This window comes from Callorhinchus milii, unplaced genomic scaffold (genome assembly GCF_018977255.1).
Source record: "Callorhinchus milii isolate IMCB2004 unplaced genomic scaffold, IMCB_Cmil_1.0 Scaffold26, whole genome shotgun sequence".
NCBI lineage: Eukaryota > Metazoa > Chordata > Chondrichthyes > Chimaeriformes > Callorhinchidae > Callorhinchus > Callorhinchus milii.
The window spans coordinates 4,376,421-4,390,289 of record NW_024704767.1 but is presented as its reverse complement, the minus strand read 5'-3'; the positions used below and the strand labels follow the sequence as shown (position 1 = coordinate 4,390,289).

Below are 13,869 nucleotides of genomic sequence, written 5' to 3'. Positions count from 1 at the left end.
TTGAACCTCTATTTGTGAATTATGCGATCTGCTAATGTTCCATTATGACTGTCTGTAACATCTGAAAGGTTTCATTGAACTAATTCAGTCTTAAAGCAAGCCTGCTCCTCACACAACCATATCTCAATAACACAGAGTCAAAAGCTACTGAACTCTTGCCTGCTACAATGCTTGGAATATTGTAAACTAGAATCCGCAAATGTCCAGCTTTTAACTTGATAAAACAGTTTTGCGTCCACTCTGGATATCAATTGCAATGTGATGAGTCCCTAATTTTTAACCCCTTTAGAGCCTCTTTAATTTTAAACCTGCTCTGACAGTCTTAAGCCAAGTATCTTGCTTGCTTCTCTATTCCATCTATATCTTTGGTCATCTTAAACCCCTGGATCATGTCCCCCCTCAATTTTCTTTCTATTACAAGGATAATGTTAGGCTGGGGAGAAGGATGGTCCGAATGGAGTGTGATCAAGGCCAGTTCTTGGACAGAGGTCAGTCTGGTCGATACCTTGAGAAGTTTTGTTGGGATAAGCCAGATATCAAAATGTGATGTACTTTTTCCTAGTGTGGAGATGTCACTTAGTCAGAAGGGTTCTGTAGCTAAATAGCCTCCATCTTGTAAGACTTGTGACCATATAGAAATTTAGTTCTCTTATTCCACTTCGTGTTCATAGTTTGTTGGCTGAGAAATTGATAAAAGGGAGCTTTTCTAAAAAAAAGAGAGCAGTTCAATTCCTAAAATGTGCTTTGCTTATTTGCACTATGTGTCGTTTTTTTGGCAGGAGCTGATCTTAGGTGTTAGAATTCCTCAGCTGAGAGTTAGTCACACAATCTAAGAGGAGAGATAGCAACAATATGCAGCAAACGGACGAAGTATGTATCGCAAATATTTTCCAAGATCACACTGAAGGACAGCTAAATTCAGCACTTTGAAAGGGTTATTAGAGTCATTGCCACTCAACACAAAGCAATGAGCTCTCCAATTCCTCTCATTATTATTTCAAGATCTGTTTATGCTTATTATTTCTTCGCCTAAAATGGACGTCTGAGAAAGAAGGAAAGTTGAAAAGAAACAGGCTCTGCTAGGAGAAGATTCTGTGCCAAGTGACCTTCACATTCACCCTAAACAGTGGCATCAGCAGTGGGTTAAGAAGCTGTCCTTTTACTGCAGTTTCTCAATGTTGGCAGCTCATGGCCTCATTAGAAGCCTGGGAAGGGAGTAAAAGCAAAAGGGGGAGAATGATGATAAAAACAACAATAATCCGTGCATTTGATATAGAGCCTTTTCACGTCATCGAGATGTTTCAAAGAGCTTCACAGGATATCCTGAAAAGTGGTTTGACTGTGTATTTTGTGGGCAAAACACCTGTGGATCACCCTTCAAACATGTATCAGCAGAGAGGGGAATAGGTTCCCTCAGTCATTCACTGAGGCCAAGATGTTGCTCTACATGAAAGGCGCTATATAAATACAAGTTGTAATTGCTGTTGTTGCTGTTCAGTGATCCTCTACTGAAAAGTGCATGTGTGGAAAATAGTAGGCTTTTCCTTGATGATCCCTGATAGTTCAATAGCCATGCCAATAATCACACTTGAGGAATAACCATTTAACCAAGGCACCATCAGTGCTGTGGAAACATACCTCACTATCAGTAATTGCTGTCAGGAAGGGAGTGGGTGAGGGCACACTTTGTTAATGACACTTACCTTTGCTTTTAAAAAGCTTTCTGCTGTACAATATCGCACAAGAATCAGATGAAAAGAAATCTAAAGCAAAAGCATTTTTATTACCTGTGCAAGTCCTCCAGCATGAAGGAGAGCAAAGTCAGGCAGCCAAGAACACCCAGGAACTGAAAGACCATAAAGGGAAATGATGCAGAAAGGGACAGTGTAAAACATGTACACCAACATCTGAAATGGAAAGAAAAAAACAATTTTGAAGAGGAATAATGATCAGGCCTCAAAAAACAGTACTGTGGCCAGTTACCTTCAACACTGTTTATTTGCCTCTATTTTGGGCAACACAACAGAGAAATCCAGTCTGAGTCAACTACATCGAGAAATATATGTGAATGATCTGACGTAATTTGTGTTAGTCCAGAGCTGTCCCATTGTCTTATGTTTGCTCCAGAAAGCCTAGTTTATCAAGTGACATATAACTCTACACTTAACAAACTGTACATAAAGAGCAGATTCCAGGGAGAAGCTCAATATAAAGTTTCACTGATGATATTCAGTGCAAGCTGTTTTCTACTAATGTATTGAGGTCCAGTTGCAATGCTTATGTGGCTGCCATAAAATACTGAGATCTGGCTTGAAGGCTGGCAAATCTTGTGCTATTCTAGTCATGATCCTGAAGACAGACAGACAGACACTAACATATTGGACGATAAGTCTCTAACACTCACACTGATCACTGATTGATATGGATGTTGTGTGATATTACGTTAATACAGAATTGTACAGGACTAGTGAAGGCCATTGCTTCATCTGGTCAACCCCAAAGTAAAAAAACAAGAAGAATCCTCCACTCCTCTCACTCAGGAAGCTAAAATGTTTTTGAAACTCCACGTTCGAAACTCCAGTTGAAAATTGCAAGTCATATCAAAATGCACGTGTTATTCCTGAGATGAGATTAGCTCTGGCACCTAGACCAGCTCCCAATTTAGCAGTTTTATCATTATAATGTATAAGTTGGATCAGTCATTAAACAATACATTTGGTTATCTGTGGTACTAAGCATATTAAGCACCGTCTGAAGAAAGAAATTGAGGTGTCAATCTGGCTCAGCTGTATGCAAATTGTTTGCCTGTACAAAATACAGTAACTGTACTTTGCAATACATCCTGTAAAGAGCTTTGAGATGTTCCCCTGATATGACAAGTGCAATATAAAATGTAGGATTTTTTATTGCATAAATTTAGCTTGCCAATTGACTGCAATCTCAAGCCGGCCTCACCTGTATCTTTGGGTAGGCTGCAGGATCTTTCAGGTATGGCTCTTGTTGCTGTAGGTATTGTCGAGACATCTCAATGGGACAATCCAAAACTACCTAGTGTCAATAAAATGGTGCGTCAGACTTGTGAAGTCACAGAAGGAAAGAATGTCAAACTCAATACAATTTTTGAACAGAACACAATGCTCTCCACCTTGCAAGCAAATTATCTTGGAAATAAACAGACTCCATCCTTCGATCTTTATTGCACGATTTACAATAAATTTCTTGCTTGCACTTGCTGTTAAATTAATTCTAAAGCTATAAAAATGAATTAATGTTTAAGTACATTACTGAAAAAAGGCTAATAAATTTGCAGTAACTTCACAAAGAGTAAAGTCAGATTTCTGAAGCAGTTATCTCGTAGTACATAAACATTTTGGCATTTTTAAGCATCAATATGTTATTCTGGTTACTTTTTTAAAAAGTACCACTGATTATACTTTTCTTACCAATCCTCTGAAGATACTGAACGCGATGGCAAACAGGAGATAGATGGTAAATAATAGGTCTAGGGGTCTCCGTAGCAAATTCTTCTTCTGAGCAGTTTCAATAGCCTGAAACAATAGGAAAAATTGGCTTTTGCTTCAAATCAACCAGTGTGTTATTTTTACATTTAATTGTTCCCAACTTTCTGTAAGAAATAGATCCACATGGAAACATCTTGTTTAAAATCTGTGGCACAAGTAGTTTTACAAGCTAAACTTCTAATTTTAACATAAGCATTCTTCCAAGTATGATGCCCAATATTCTACAGTATCACCGATGTTTTTATAGAGCTGATTCAACGACAACAACATGTAACTCACAACTTTCACATGAAGACATTTTTAATATATTAAAACGATTGCTTTGAGACTAGATCAGCTGACAGATGAGAACAGTTCCTTTGCTTCAATAAAAGCAGTTCTTCGAAATATCCAAATGAGCATCCCAAATCATCTACCTGGATGTGGTTTCATACTTTAGGAAGGATATTTGGATCTCATTAGCAAGGGAAGAATGTTTCTTCAAAATGTATGCCATCACTGATCGCTAAGAGATATGTTGTGATCTCCATAGTGGCTCCCTATCCTGTCGTGTGTGAAACTTATGGAAAGTCTTCGAATGTACCCCAGCATCTCTTGGCTGACACCCTGACAGCTGTTTCTTCTTTCCTCCAGGATCCTACTTCACTTTTGCTGATCCTGTAATCCCCATCGTATCTGCAAGACCATGGTGCTTGGAATTATTGCCTCCCCTCAACTACACCTGACGAACAAAGCAATGGTGCCCTCTCTGAACAACAGGAGCAGATGGACGATTTCAACAAATGATGCTCAGCCTTCCGTCAAAGTGGCAGGGAAGCTGCAGGCTACAGATGGAATTGGTCCAGTGAGTATTAAAGAAGCTATGGAGTATATTGTAGCCTTCTTGGCTGACGCAAAGAGAAATATTCATTCTGCAACTTAATGAGGCTCCCTACAACATGAAGTTTACCAAGAATATAGACTACCTTGTGACCTCCTCTCGGCTGGTGGCTAGTGACTCTTCTCTTTAGACTTACAATCTCCTTCCGTAGTTCAATGACTTCAGAAAGACGTGGATATTGCCTTATGACCATTATTAAAAAATAAGTTGAACCTTAACACATCTTTGATCACCAGGTACTACAGGAAACAAATCCCATCTTTCATTGAACTGCTAACATGTTATAGTCTCATTTTAGACTGATTGCCACATAGAAGCCTTCTGTTATTTCTATTTTTAAAAAAATTATATCTGTGAAATGACTTTCAATTTTCATGCCCCTCTTAAAAAAAAGGACTTATATATGAAATATACATGTATTTTTTGGATTTGCATTCCACCGTCTCCTGATTTTATTCCCATATTATTGTCATAAAGAATAGGCCTCCAAGTTCCTGGAATTTTTATTCTATGAATAAATAATGACTTTAAATCCTGAATCATCCTCTGTATAATTGATAGCAAACAAATGCACAGATTCTAGGATGTTTTGTGCTTGTCTGGCTACATGTTCAAACACAATAAGGGAGCTAAAGCAAGCCTAGCTGCTTTTCAAATCTAAACACTTAGAGTTCCCCTTAGAAACATTTATGTTCTACATTCCACATTTAGATTTGATAGCTCACAAAGAACATGTAAAATAGCACAGCAATGATGACACTCATATACAGAAATAAACTGAACAGTGCCAGGAAGACTTTTTTAAGGAAAGCTCCTGGCTAGACCTTTTAACATTTGCCTGAGAGGTTTCTTAATAATTGCTCATTATAATTATTTTTTATTCATTGTAAAAACTGATCTAAAGAAGCTTTTAAATCATTGCGTTCAATCATAAATTTATGAGAACCGACTCCCAGAAAAGGCGACTGATGCTATATTTACTAATTCCTTTAAAAAAGGATAAACATTTGTAAAGTATTTATGGTGGAAATTCCGAAGCAAATCAATCATAGCGTGTGAAAAAGCAAGACAGGGATAAAACTTAAAGTTTTTTATCAGTTGGGTATGAACAAGTAGAAACTAATGTATTCACTAAGAGCTTAGAACTATTTTTAGATAGAGAACTGTTGGAACATAAAATGCTTTACAACAAATGGTTATTGTAGCATAACCCATTAAAGTATTTGAAAGGGAATTCGATTTTTGTTGGATAAATATAGAGAAATTTGGCTGTATTTATGCACGACCTACCCTCAGATAGGAGATTGTCCATGGCTTATCCCATGATTTAAGATCTCAAGTTTCAATTCGTAATGTAAATATCTGATAGTTATTGTGAGTCACTAACCTTGGGTGTGGATTCATTCTTCAAAGGTTGTTTATAAATTCGATGACCAGCCCAGATAGGAAGAACAATGTAAGGAATATTCAGGAGACTGGCTGGATTTAATTTTGTGGCATATTTACCTATTGAATGCGTCAAAAATAAAGAAGAAAAATTAAGCGTCTGAGTGCAAAATTGCAAATGTTATGGTAACAGAGTACCCATCTTTCTTTCCCAACAACCTTGTTTAATGTTGCTGCCAGTCCAAATTAGATGGGCCAGGCTAATTGTTATGCCTTTTGTTTTACAATGCTAATATTTTCATTTATCCTCATTTTCAGGAAATGGGACAATGCATAGTTTCAATGTTTGGAGTTTAAATATTCCAAATGTATTGCATCAATTATCTTCTATGAGATGGAATGAAAGCAGAATGCTGCTACATGAGGAGTGCTACACTCATAAATGAGGAGTTTCGCACTCAGTAAGGAACCATTGGACAAAATCATAGTCTATTGCTCTGATGTTTCGTTCTTTAAAAATCTTCAATTTTGCCTAATCATAGTATTCCTTGCATTTGATATAGAACCCGAGACGTTGAGAAATAGAGAAATATAGACGTCGAGAAGACGTGAAAAGCGCTATATCAAACAAGGATTATTATTATTATTATAACCCTAATATTTTTCAAAGAGCTTCACAGGGAATTGCAGTCAAGTGTGAGTGACTGTATCTGTAGGCAAAACCAATAGCTAATTTGTGCATAGCAATGGCCCACAAACAAGCATGAAGTGATTGATCAATTTACTTGGGAAAATTGCTAGCCAGGACATTAGGAGAAGTTCTCTGATGTTTTGGAATATGCCACAGGAGCTTTAACATCCATCTGAACAGGCAGATGGGTTTAATGTCTCAACCACACCTCCCTTTGTATCCTCTCTGTTACATAATCCTGACTTGATTGCTTACCAATATGTTTCTGTGACATCAACATCCAATATGCTATGTAAATTGTCAAAAGACATTCTGACATATTGAGGGGTGGTGGGGTGGGGGCTAAAAGAGAAATGTGTTGCTCTTACCAACAAGGTTTCCAGGCAAGAATACAATGGTGCTCATTAGAATCGAACCAACCCAATATAAGCCAATAGTCCTGTAACTCTGTCTGTCAAACATAAAATATAATATTCAGAGACTGTGTCAATCTGCAAGGCTAACTAAGACAAAGAATATTTTAGGGAATATCTAAAATTTTGTCCCAGTGTTGTTAAGAGTGTACAACAACAACAAGATTCCATTTATAGAGCGCCTTTCACGTCGGGAGGACATCCCAAGGCGCTGTACAGTTGGGTCAGGACCCGAACAGGGGGGAAATGATCAGGGTGAGGGGAGGGAAGGGAGGGAGCGACGAGGGGGTAGAGAGTCGAGAGGGGAGCTGAAGGCACGGTCAAAGAGAAAGGTCTTGAGACCGGCCTTGAAGGAGGAAAGGGAGGAGGCGGCGAAGGCACTGGGGGATAGAGTTCCAGAGCTTAAGGTCTGAGAGGCTGAAGGCCCAGCCACTGATGGTAGGGCGGTTGGGGCGGGGGATGTGTAGCAGACCGGAGCCAGAGGAACGGAGGGTACGGGCAGGTAGGTAGGGGGATAGTAGGTCAGAGAGGTAGGAGGGAGCAAGGCCGTGAATGGCCTTGGAGGTGAGGATGAGGATCTTGAATTCGATCCTCTGGGGGATGGGGAGCCAGTGGAGGCGAGCGAGGGTGGGAGTGATATGGTCCCGAAGCCTGGTGCGGGACAGTACACGAGCTGCAGAGTTCTGAATGACCTGCAGCTTGTGGAGGGAGGTGCCGGGAAGGCCGGAGAGGAGAGAGTTCCCATAGTCCAGCCTTGAGGTGATAAAGGCGTGGACCAGAGTTTCAGCAGCGTGAGGGGTGAGGTAGTGCCGTAGACTGGCGATATTCCGGAGGTGATGGAAGGCGGTGCCAGTTGTGGCGCGGATATGAGGGAGAAAGGACAGCTCAGGGTCAAACAGAACACCGAGGTTCCTGACTGGCTTTGAGAGGTGGAGAGTGCAGCCTTGGATGCTGATGCTGTCAGCGCCAGAGGTGCGGAGGCGCTGACGCGAGCCAATCAGGAGGGCCTCAGTTTTACGCACGTTGAGCTGAAGAAAGTTGTCTCTTGTCCAGGACTTAATGTCGGACAGGCAGGCTGTCAGGACATCGGTGGTCGTGGAGTTGAGGGTAGAGGAGGAAAGGTAGAGTTGGGTGTCATCCGCATACATGTGGAAATTAACCCCATGTCTGCGGATGATGTCACCAAGGGGGAGCATATAGAGGATGAAGAGGAGGGGACCGAGGACAGAGCCCTGAGGGACACCACACGAGACAGTGCGGGGGCTGGAGGAAAAGCCGTTCGTGGAAACAAAGTGAAGACGGTGGGAGAGGTACGACCTAAACCACTCAAGGACAGGGCCTTGAAGGTTGAGGTAGGAGGACAAGCCGTGGAGGAGGATAGCGTGGTAGACCGTATCGAATGCTGCCGATAGGTCGAGGAGGACGAGGAGGCAGAGGGAGCCCTGGTCGCAGATGGTCTGGATGTCATTGGTGACCTTGACCAGGGCAGTTTCTGGGCTATGGGCAGCACGGAAACCCGACTGAAGGGGTTCGAATAATGAATGGGTGGAGAGGAAAGAGCGCAGCTGGGAGGCGACAACTCGTTCAAGGACCTTGGACAGGAAGGGGAGGTTGGAGATGGGCCGGTAGCTTGATAGCTGCGACGCATCAAGGGAGGGTTTTTTCAAGGTGGGAGTGGTGGTGGCAGTTTTTAAGGGAATGGGAACAGAGCCAGAGGAGAGGGACAGGTTGACGATGCCTGTGATATGTGGGGCAAGGAGGTGGAGCTGGGAGATAAGGAGTGGAGTGGGGATGGGGTCAAGGGAGCAGGTGGTGGGTTTCAGGGATAGGATGAGTTTGGTGACAGAGGGTGGGGAAACGGGTACGAAAGTGTGTAGGGGAGGATGTGTAGGAGTCGGAGTGTGGGAGGGAGGGTTGGGAGGTGGGTGGATGTTGGAGGGGAAGTGACCGCGGAGCGGATTCCCTTGATTTTGGATTCAAGGAAATCCAGCATCTCCTCACAGTGAAGGTTGGAGGAGATGACCTGCGCGGAGTGGCGGGGGGGACAGAAGAGTCGGGATGTGGTAGAAAACAGTAGCCTGGGGTTGTTCTTCGCCTCCAGGATTATCCTGGAGTAGAAGGACGACTTGGCCAAGGCTAGAGTGGAGCGGTAGATTTTGAGGAGGTCCAGCCAGATTTGTCGGTGGACCGTTAGGCCAGATTTGACCCAGGTGCGTTCAGCGGCCCGCACCTGGCTCTTCAGTGAGCGGAGGTGGGTGGTGAACCAGGGGGAGGAGTGAGAGTAGGAGACAGTACGGGAGGTAATGGGGGCAAGAGTGTCGAGTGTGGAGTGTAATAAGAGTATGCATACTTTCCTCAGGAAAGATACCAGAACAAACTTTAACATTAATGAACTTCAATGAAGAAATTTGCAACTGAGGCTTTCACAATTTTAAGTGTTTGTAAACCCACATTAGGCCAGTAGATTTCAATAAAATCCTCTTTATCATTCAATTTTTGACAGTATTGTACTTGGGGTTATGTTAAAAAGACCATCTATATTGTATTGTATCTGCTTGAATTTTCTCCTTTACAAATTCCTCTTCCTTCCCGAAGGGCTGATTTGTTCTGAGGGTATGGTTTGTATTTGACTGTCTAACGTTCCAGAACAAGAACTGCTGGTTACACAACAGCTAATTATTTATTGATTTTGAATGGTTAAGAAGTTGAACATTGTTAAAAAGTAACTTACTCCCAGGCTATAGCTGTCACCATCAGGAGGTACATCAAATAATGAGCTGAACCATCCCAAAAGCAAACCATGTGGCCATGGGCTGTACTCAGATAAGGTTCTCCCTGCACAATAATAAAAGAAAGCGATTGTACAGAAAATCAACAATAAGTATTTGCTTCAATTTTTTTATTCCTCTAAAATTAGTGATATGAGATAAGTGAGGAGAGAAGAGACACTTTCTGCTCGTTCTTTGTTTTCCAAAAGCTATTGCCCAAATCCACAAAAATTCCTCAGCAGAAGAGTTGCTGGCGCTTTTCAGAATGTCCCTCTTAATCATCAATTATCTCTACTTAAATATCGTATTCCCTCTGCATTGCTATATGCCAAGGGGTGGCTGTTGGAACAGACTGTATTGGTATTTCATATCTGCACTGGAGTTGAAATGTACAGGTTAATAGATTTCATCTCCCCTTCCAGCTCAATTTACGTGCTTTGCAAGCAAAGCTCTGTGCAGGAAAAATATGTTTATTTCCCCTTTCGGATTAGGTTATCTGGCATGGATTACACAGGATCAGGCAATCTGAATCTTACTCTAACTCTCTGCTATATGCATTTATTCTGCAAGATGAGTTTTTTATTCTCATGTCCTCTTTTTTCACCTTCAGTTTTCTTAAATATTCTCATTGTCATACACAGCTCATCTGTTCTTTGTGGAAACATAACTGCATTAGAATGAATGTATTTGCCACTACCTAAAAAGAAATTCAAGAAAAGTGAATCATCAAGAGATGGGCCTACTGCCAAAAGAAATCAATAAAAAAGATTCCAGTCTTCCTGGACATCATCCCTCTCTTTACCTCGTCACCGCAAAAAGCTATTAATAGCTTCCCAATGACTTAACTGCAAGAAACCCCTCTTGGGAGTTTGAGTCAGATTTGTTTTCTTGTTACAAGCAAATGGCATCCTTACAATTTGTTTTCAATGCATATTAAGTGGAATGCAAAGTTATTTATAATCAGTCATGCCTTAAATGTGCACTTCTTGTCGGAATATTGCTTTGGTTGCAAGGAAAATCTGCATTGGTGTTCAGATCAACAATTGTATGGGCATTTGTGTTAATGCTAAGGTTAGTAACAAAACAGAGTGTCAGATGTCAATACCAAAGTGCTCATTTGTGAAATATTCAGCATTGGCAACACTGAGAGTTAATTCATAGTGAACTTTCCTCTCTTTTTTCTCAGAACTGCATGAGTTAGAGTTCTAACCTAATGCAAAGCCATTAATATTGGTGCTGTCTTTATTTCACACGCTTAACTGGCTGCTGAATCAAATAGCAGACACATTGCCGCTACTGGGTTTTTTTATTGCAAATTTACATTATTAAATGTTAATACTAAATAGATAAAATGAATCAACTAAGAATGATTGTTCAGCCTTAAAACTACCTAGGAATCTGGTTATTGAGATTGTAGTCATCCTGGAAATTAAAGCAAATAATAAGAGAAATGTAATAAAAACGATTGTGTCAACTCTCTATGCAGCACTGGCAGAAGAGTCATGTCAGGGAAGAAATTCCAACTGGGTCTAGATTTACTCTATTAATATAGCATAAAGCACTCAGAATTGTACATTTCTAAATTCAGACCTATTTTTTAAATCAGTTTTCTGTAAGTTTCTTGTAAGAAAACGGACTCAAAGTTAAGACTGAATTCAGCAAGTTGTCAAATTCTCCACATCCTAAAATGTTAAGTTAATAGAGAAAATCTAGACCCAGGTGGAATATCTCACCATTTATTCTAATGCAAGCAAAATAACTGCAACACAACTATGACAAAGAGAGCAGAACTTCTCCCATGTTTTTCTACCCAGATTAGCGATGACCAACACCTACAGTATGACAAGATCGGTGAGTAAAACGTGTCTGTTTACCTCTTTCAAGTAAACGTTCATGAATCCATCAATGAGTCCATCTAGTTCAAGTCCTATAATGAGGTCCACCACGCTAGTAAATGCAAAAACTGCAAAGACTGCAAAGAAACAAAACACACATGTATATCATTTACAGAAATAAATTGACTCTATTCTGATCTTTTTCAACATTTCTGCAAAACGTTCAGTTGGCTTGAATTATATTGAGATAAAAATGTTACATCAATGCAATTTGTACAACATTGGTTGTACAACATGATAATTCCATGTTTCATATCTTTTTATTATATAAACTCACAGTAAGTACTCACGATAGAATAAGGAATCCTTTGGAGGTTTTTGTTTTACCAAAAGAAACGCGATTAATGAAACAGAAACCAAGATAAGTGTCGCAGCAATAAGGTTTGTCCATGATCTGTTAAAGGAAAATAAACTCAGTTAATCTGTTTACAAAATGTTTCATGTGATGTAAAACATCACTAGGCATGAATAATGGGAATATGTAATAACTCCAAGATGACTATTCCATTCACAGTGATTACCAACTAGGGCTGGATTCAACATCTCTACTCATAAGTGGCTCTTTGTTGTCTTTAGTGAAACCTTAAGACTTGAGTAAGAAAAGACAACTTCCTGGAAAGAAATGAATAAAACTCACTTTCAAAATTCTCTCTCAAAATACTATATCTCTGATTGTGCTTTTGGTCGCCTCAACATTCTCCCTTCTGCTTGCTCAGTGTCCACTGCTCCCATTGGCAAGTGCTTTTAGACAAAGGGCACTATATACATACAAGGTGCTCTTCTAAATCCAGAGGAAGATATCTCAAACTAGAGACAAATTGATAGTTACGCTCCTGTACACGTTACCCCCACCATCCTGCACGCTCCCTCCGCTCAGTGGGCCCCGGCTTGCTTCATGTCCCCTGCCTCGCCCGCCCCACCATTGACTTCTGCCACTCTGCTCTCCCCTCTGGAACTCCATCCCGCAGTCCTTCCGCCTCGCCCCTTCACTTGCCTCCTTCAAGACCCATCTTAAGACCCTCTTCTTCAACCGTGCTTTCGATCACCTTGCTTCCCCCCTGCCCTCCACCCTTCCCAATCCCGACCCCCAGCTCGGGTCCGAAACACAGACTGTCCAGTGCCATGGGACATCCTCCCGACGTGAAAGGTGCTTTACAAATGTCATTTTGTTGTTGTTGTTATACATGTAAACAATTCCAGTTCCGATAGAGGAAGTGTATGAGCCATAAAGTGCTTTCAATGGCAAGCTACGCAGTTTTAGCTGGATAAATAAGACTCCAGCAGTACTCTTGGCAACCTGCTCCCGATATTTTCCGGAATTAGGTAAACAGGATGCATCCCTCCGGGGAGAGAGTGCGCATTCCATTCCAACAATCTATCTCTAGCGTTCGCCCACAAATATACAGTCAATTCACTTTACAGTGTGTTCTGTGAAGCGCTTTGGGACGTCCTCCTGACGTGAAAAGCGCTATATCAAATGCAAGGATTATTATTATTATTATTATTATATGAAGGTGGGATGCATGGAATTCTCAGTTTGGTTTGGATACTCTTAAGCGTGTTGATGGATTTTTGCGCATGTCAGACAACCGGCTGGCTGACCAAAATAAAAATTCTCGAGATAACATATTGCCATTTCGCCCACAAAATACACAGTCAATCCACTTTACTGCATAACATGTGAAGCACTTTGAGACATCTCGATGATCCGATAAAGCGCTATATCAAATGGAAGGATTATTACTATATTATATGTTGGGGATATATGGGTGGCATTCTCCCCTCCTCACACTAAAATAAAACAGTGTGTGCTCTCTGTACGTTTAGTTGACACTGCGACCAGTTGTTCTGAAAATAACACTTAACAGTTTCATTAGGGCTTCTCTCTTTCTTATGTTACCACAAAGCACAAATGACGAGCTAGTGAATGCCTTCCGCTACCGACTGCTTTGGAGAAGTTTTAACAGTAACGTCTCTTCCTCATTTTAAACACATTTCTGTACAGTAAAAAAAGACCTGAAAACGAACAGCCACTTACCTGTTATTTGCAGATAAAAAATTGAACAGATAAGTCACTGGGATGGACAGGAGAGAGAGCACAAACACTCTGGTGGCAGAAGAAGCTGACATTTCTGCTCCACTACTAATAATGAAAAAAAAACCAATAGCAATCAGAAATATTGTTACCGACGAGCCCAGAGGCTGCAGGAGGTTTGCTTGCAATTGAAATGTGCAATTTGTTAACACTATTCTGCCAGACGTGTGACTTCAAGTCACACCCTCCAAGGTCTGAATGCTTTTGCTGCTGGCAGCTG

At 41.0% G+C, this 13,869-nt stretch overlaps 1 protein-coding gene across 2 annotated transcripts in view; it reads right to left on the bottom strand.

Moving 5' to 3' along the window:
- LOC103187496 (transmembrane 6 superfamily member 1) overlaps positions 1 to 13,869 on the bottom strand; it is a 19,629-nt gene extending 5,760 nt beyond the window's left edge. The window contains exons 1-9 of one of the 2 annotated variants that reach the window (XM_007907023.2): positions 13,593 to 13,869; positions 11,845 to 11,948; positions 11,534 to 11,631; positions 9,623 to 9,726; positions 6,847 to 6,929; positions 5,789 to 5,907; positions 3,444 to 3,548; positions 2,956 to 3,048; positions 1,788 to 1,907 (exon numbers count right to left, since the gene is read on the bottom strand). In XM_007907023.2, the coding sequence (XP_007905214.1) occupies positions 1,788 to 1,907; positions 2,956 to 3,048; positions 3,444 to 3,548; positions 5,789 to 5,907; positions 6,847 to 6,929; positions 9,623 to 9,726; positions 11,534 to 11,631; positions 11,845 to 11,948; positions 13,593 to 13,684 (918 nt within the window). In that variant the 5' untranslated portion in view covers positions 13,685 to 13,869. The remainder of the gene's footprint in view (positions 1 to 1,787; positions 1,908 to 2,955; positions 3,049 to 3,443; positions 3,549 to 5,788; positions 5,908 to 6,846; positions 6,930 to 9,622; positions 9,727 to 11,533; positions 11,632 to 11,844; positions 11,949 to 13,592) is intronic. The other variant, XM_007907021.2, reaches the window with a different exon arrangement.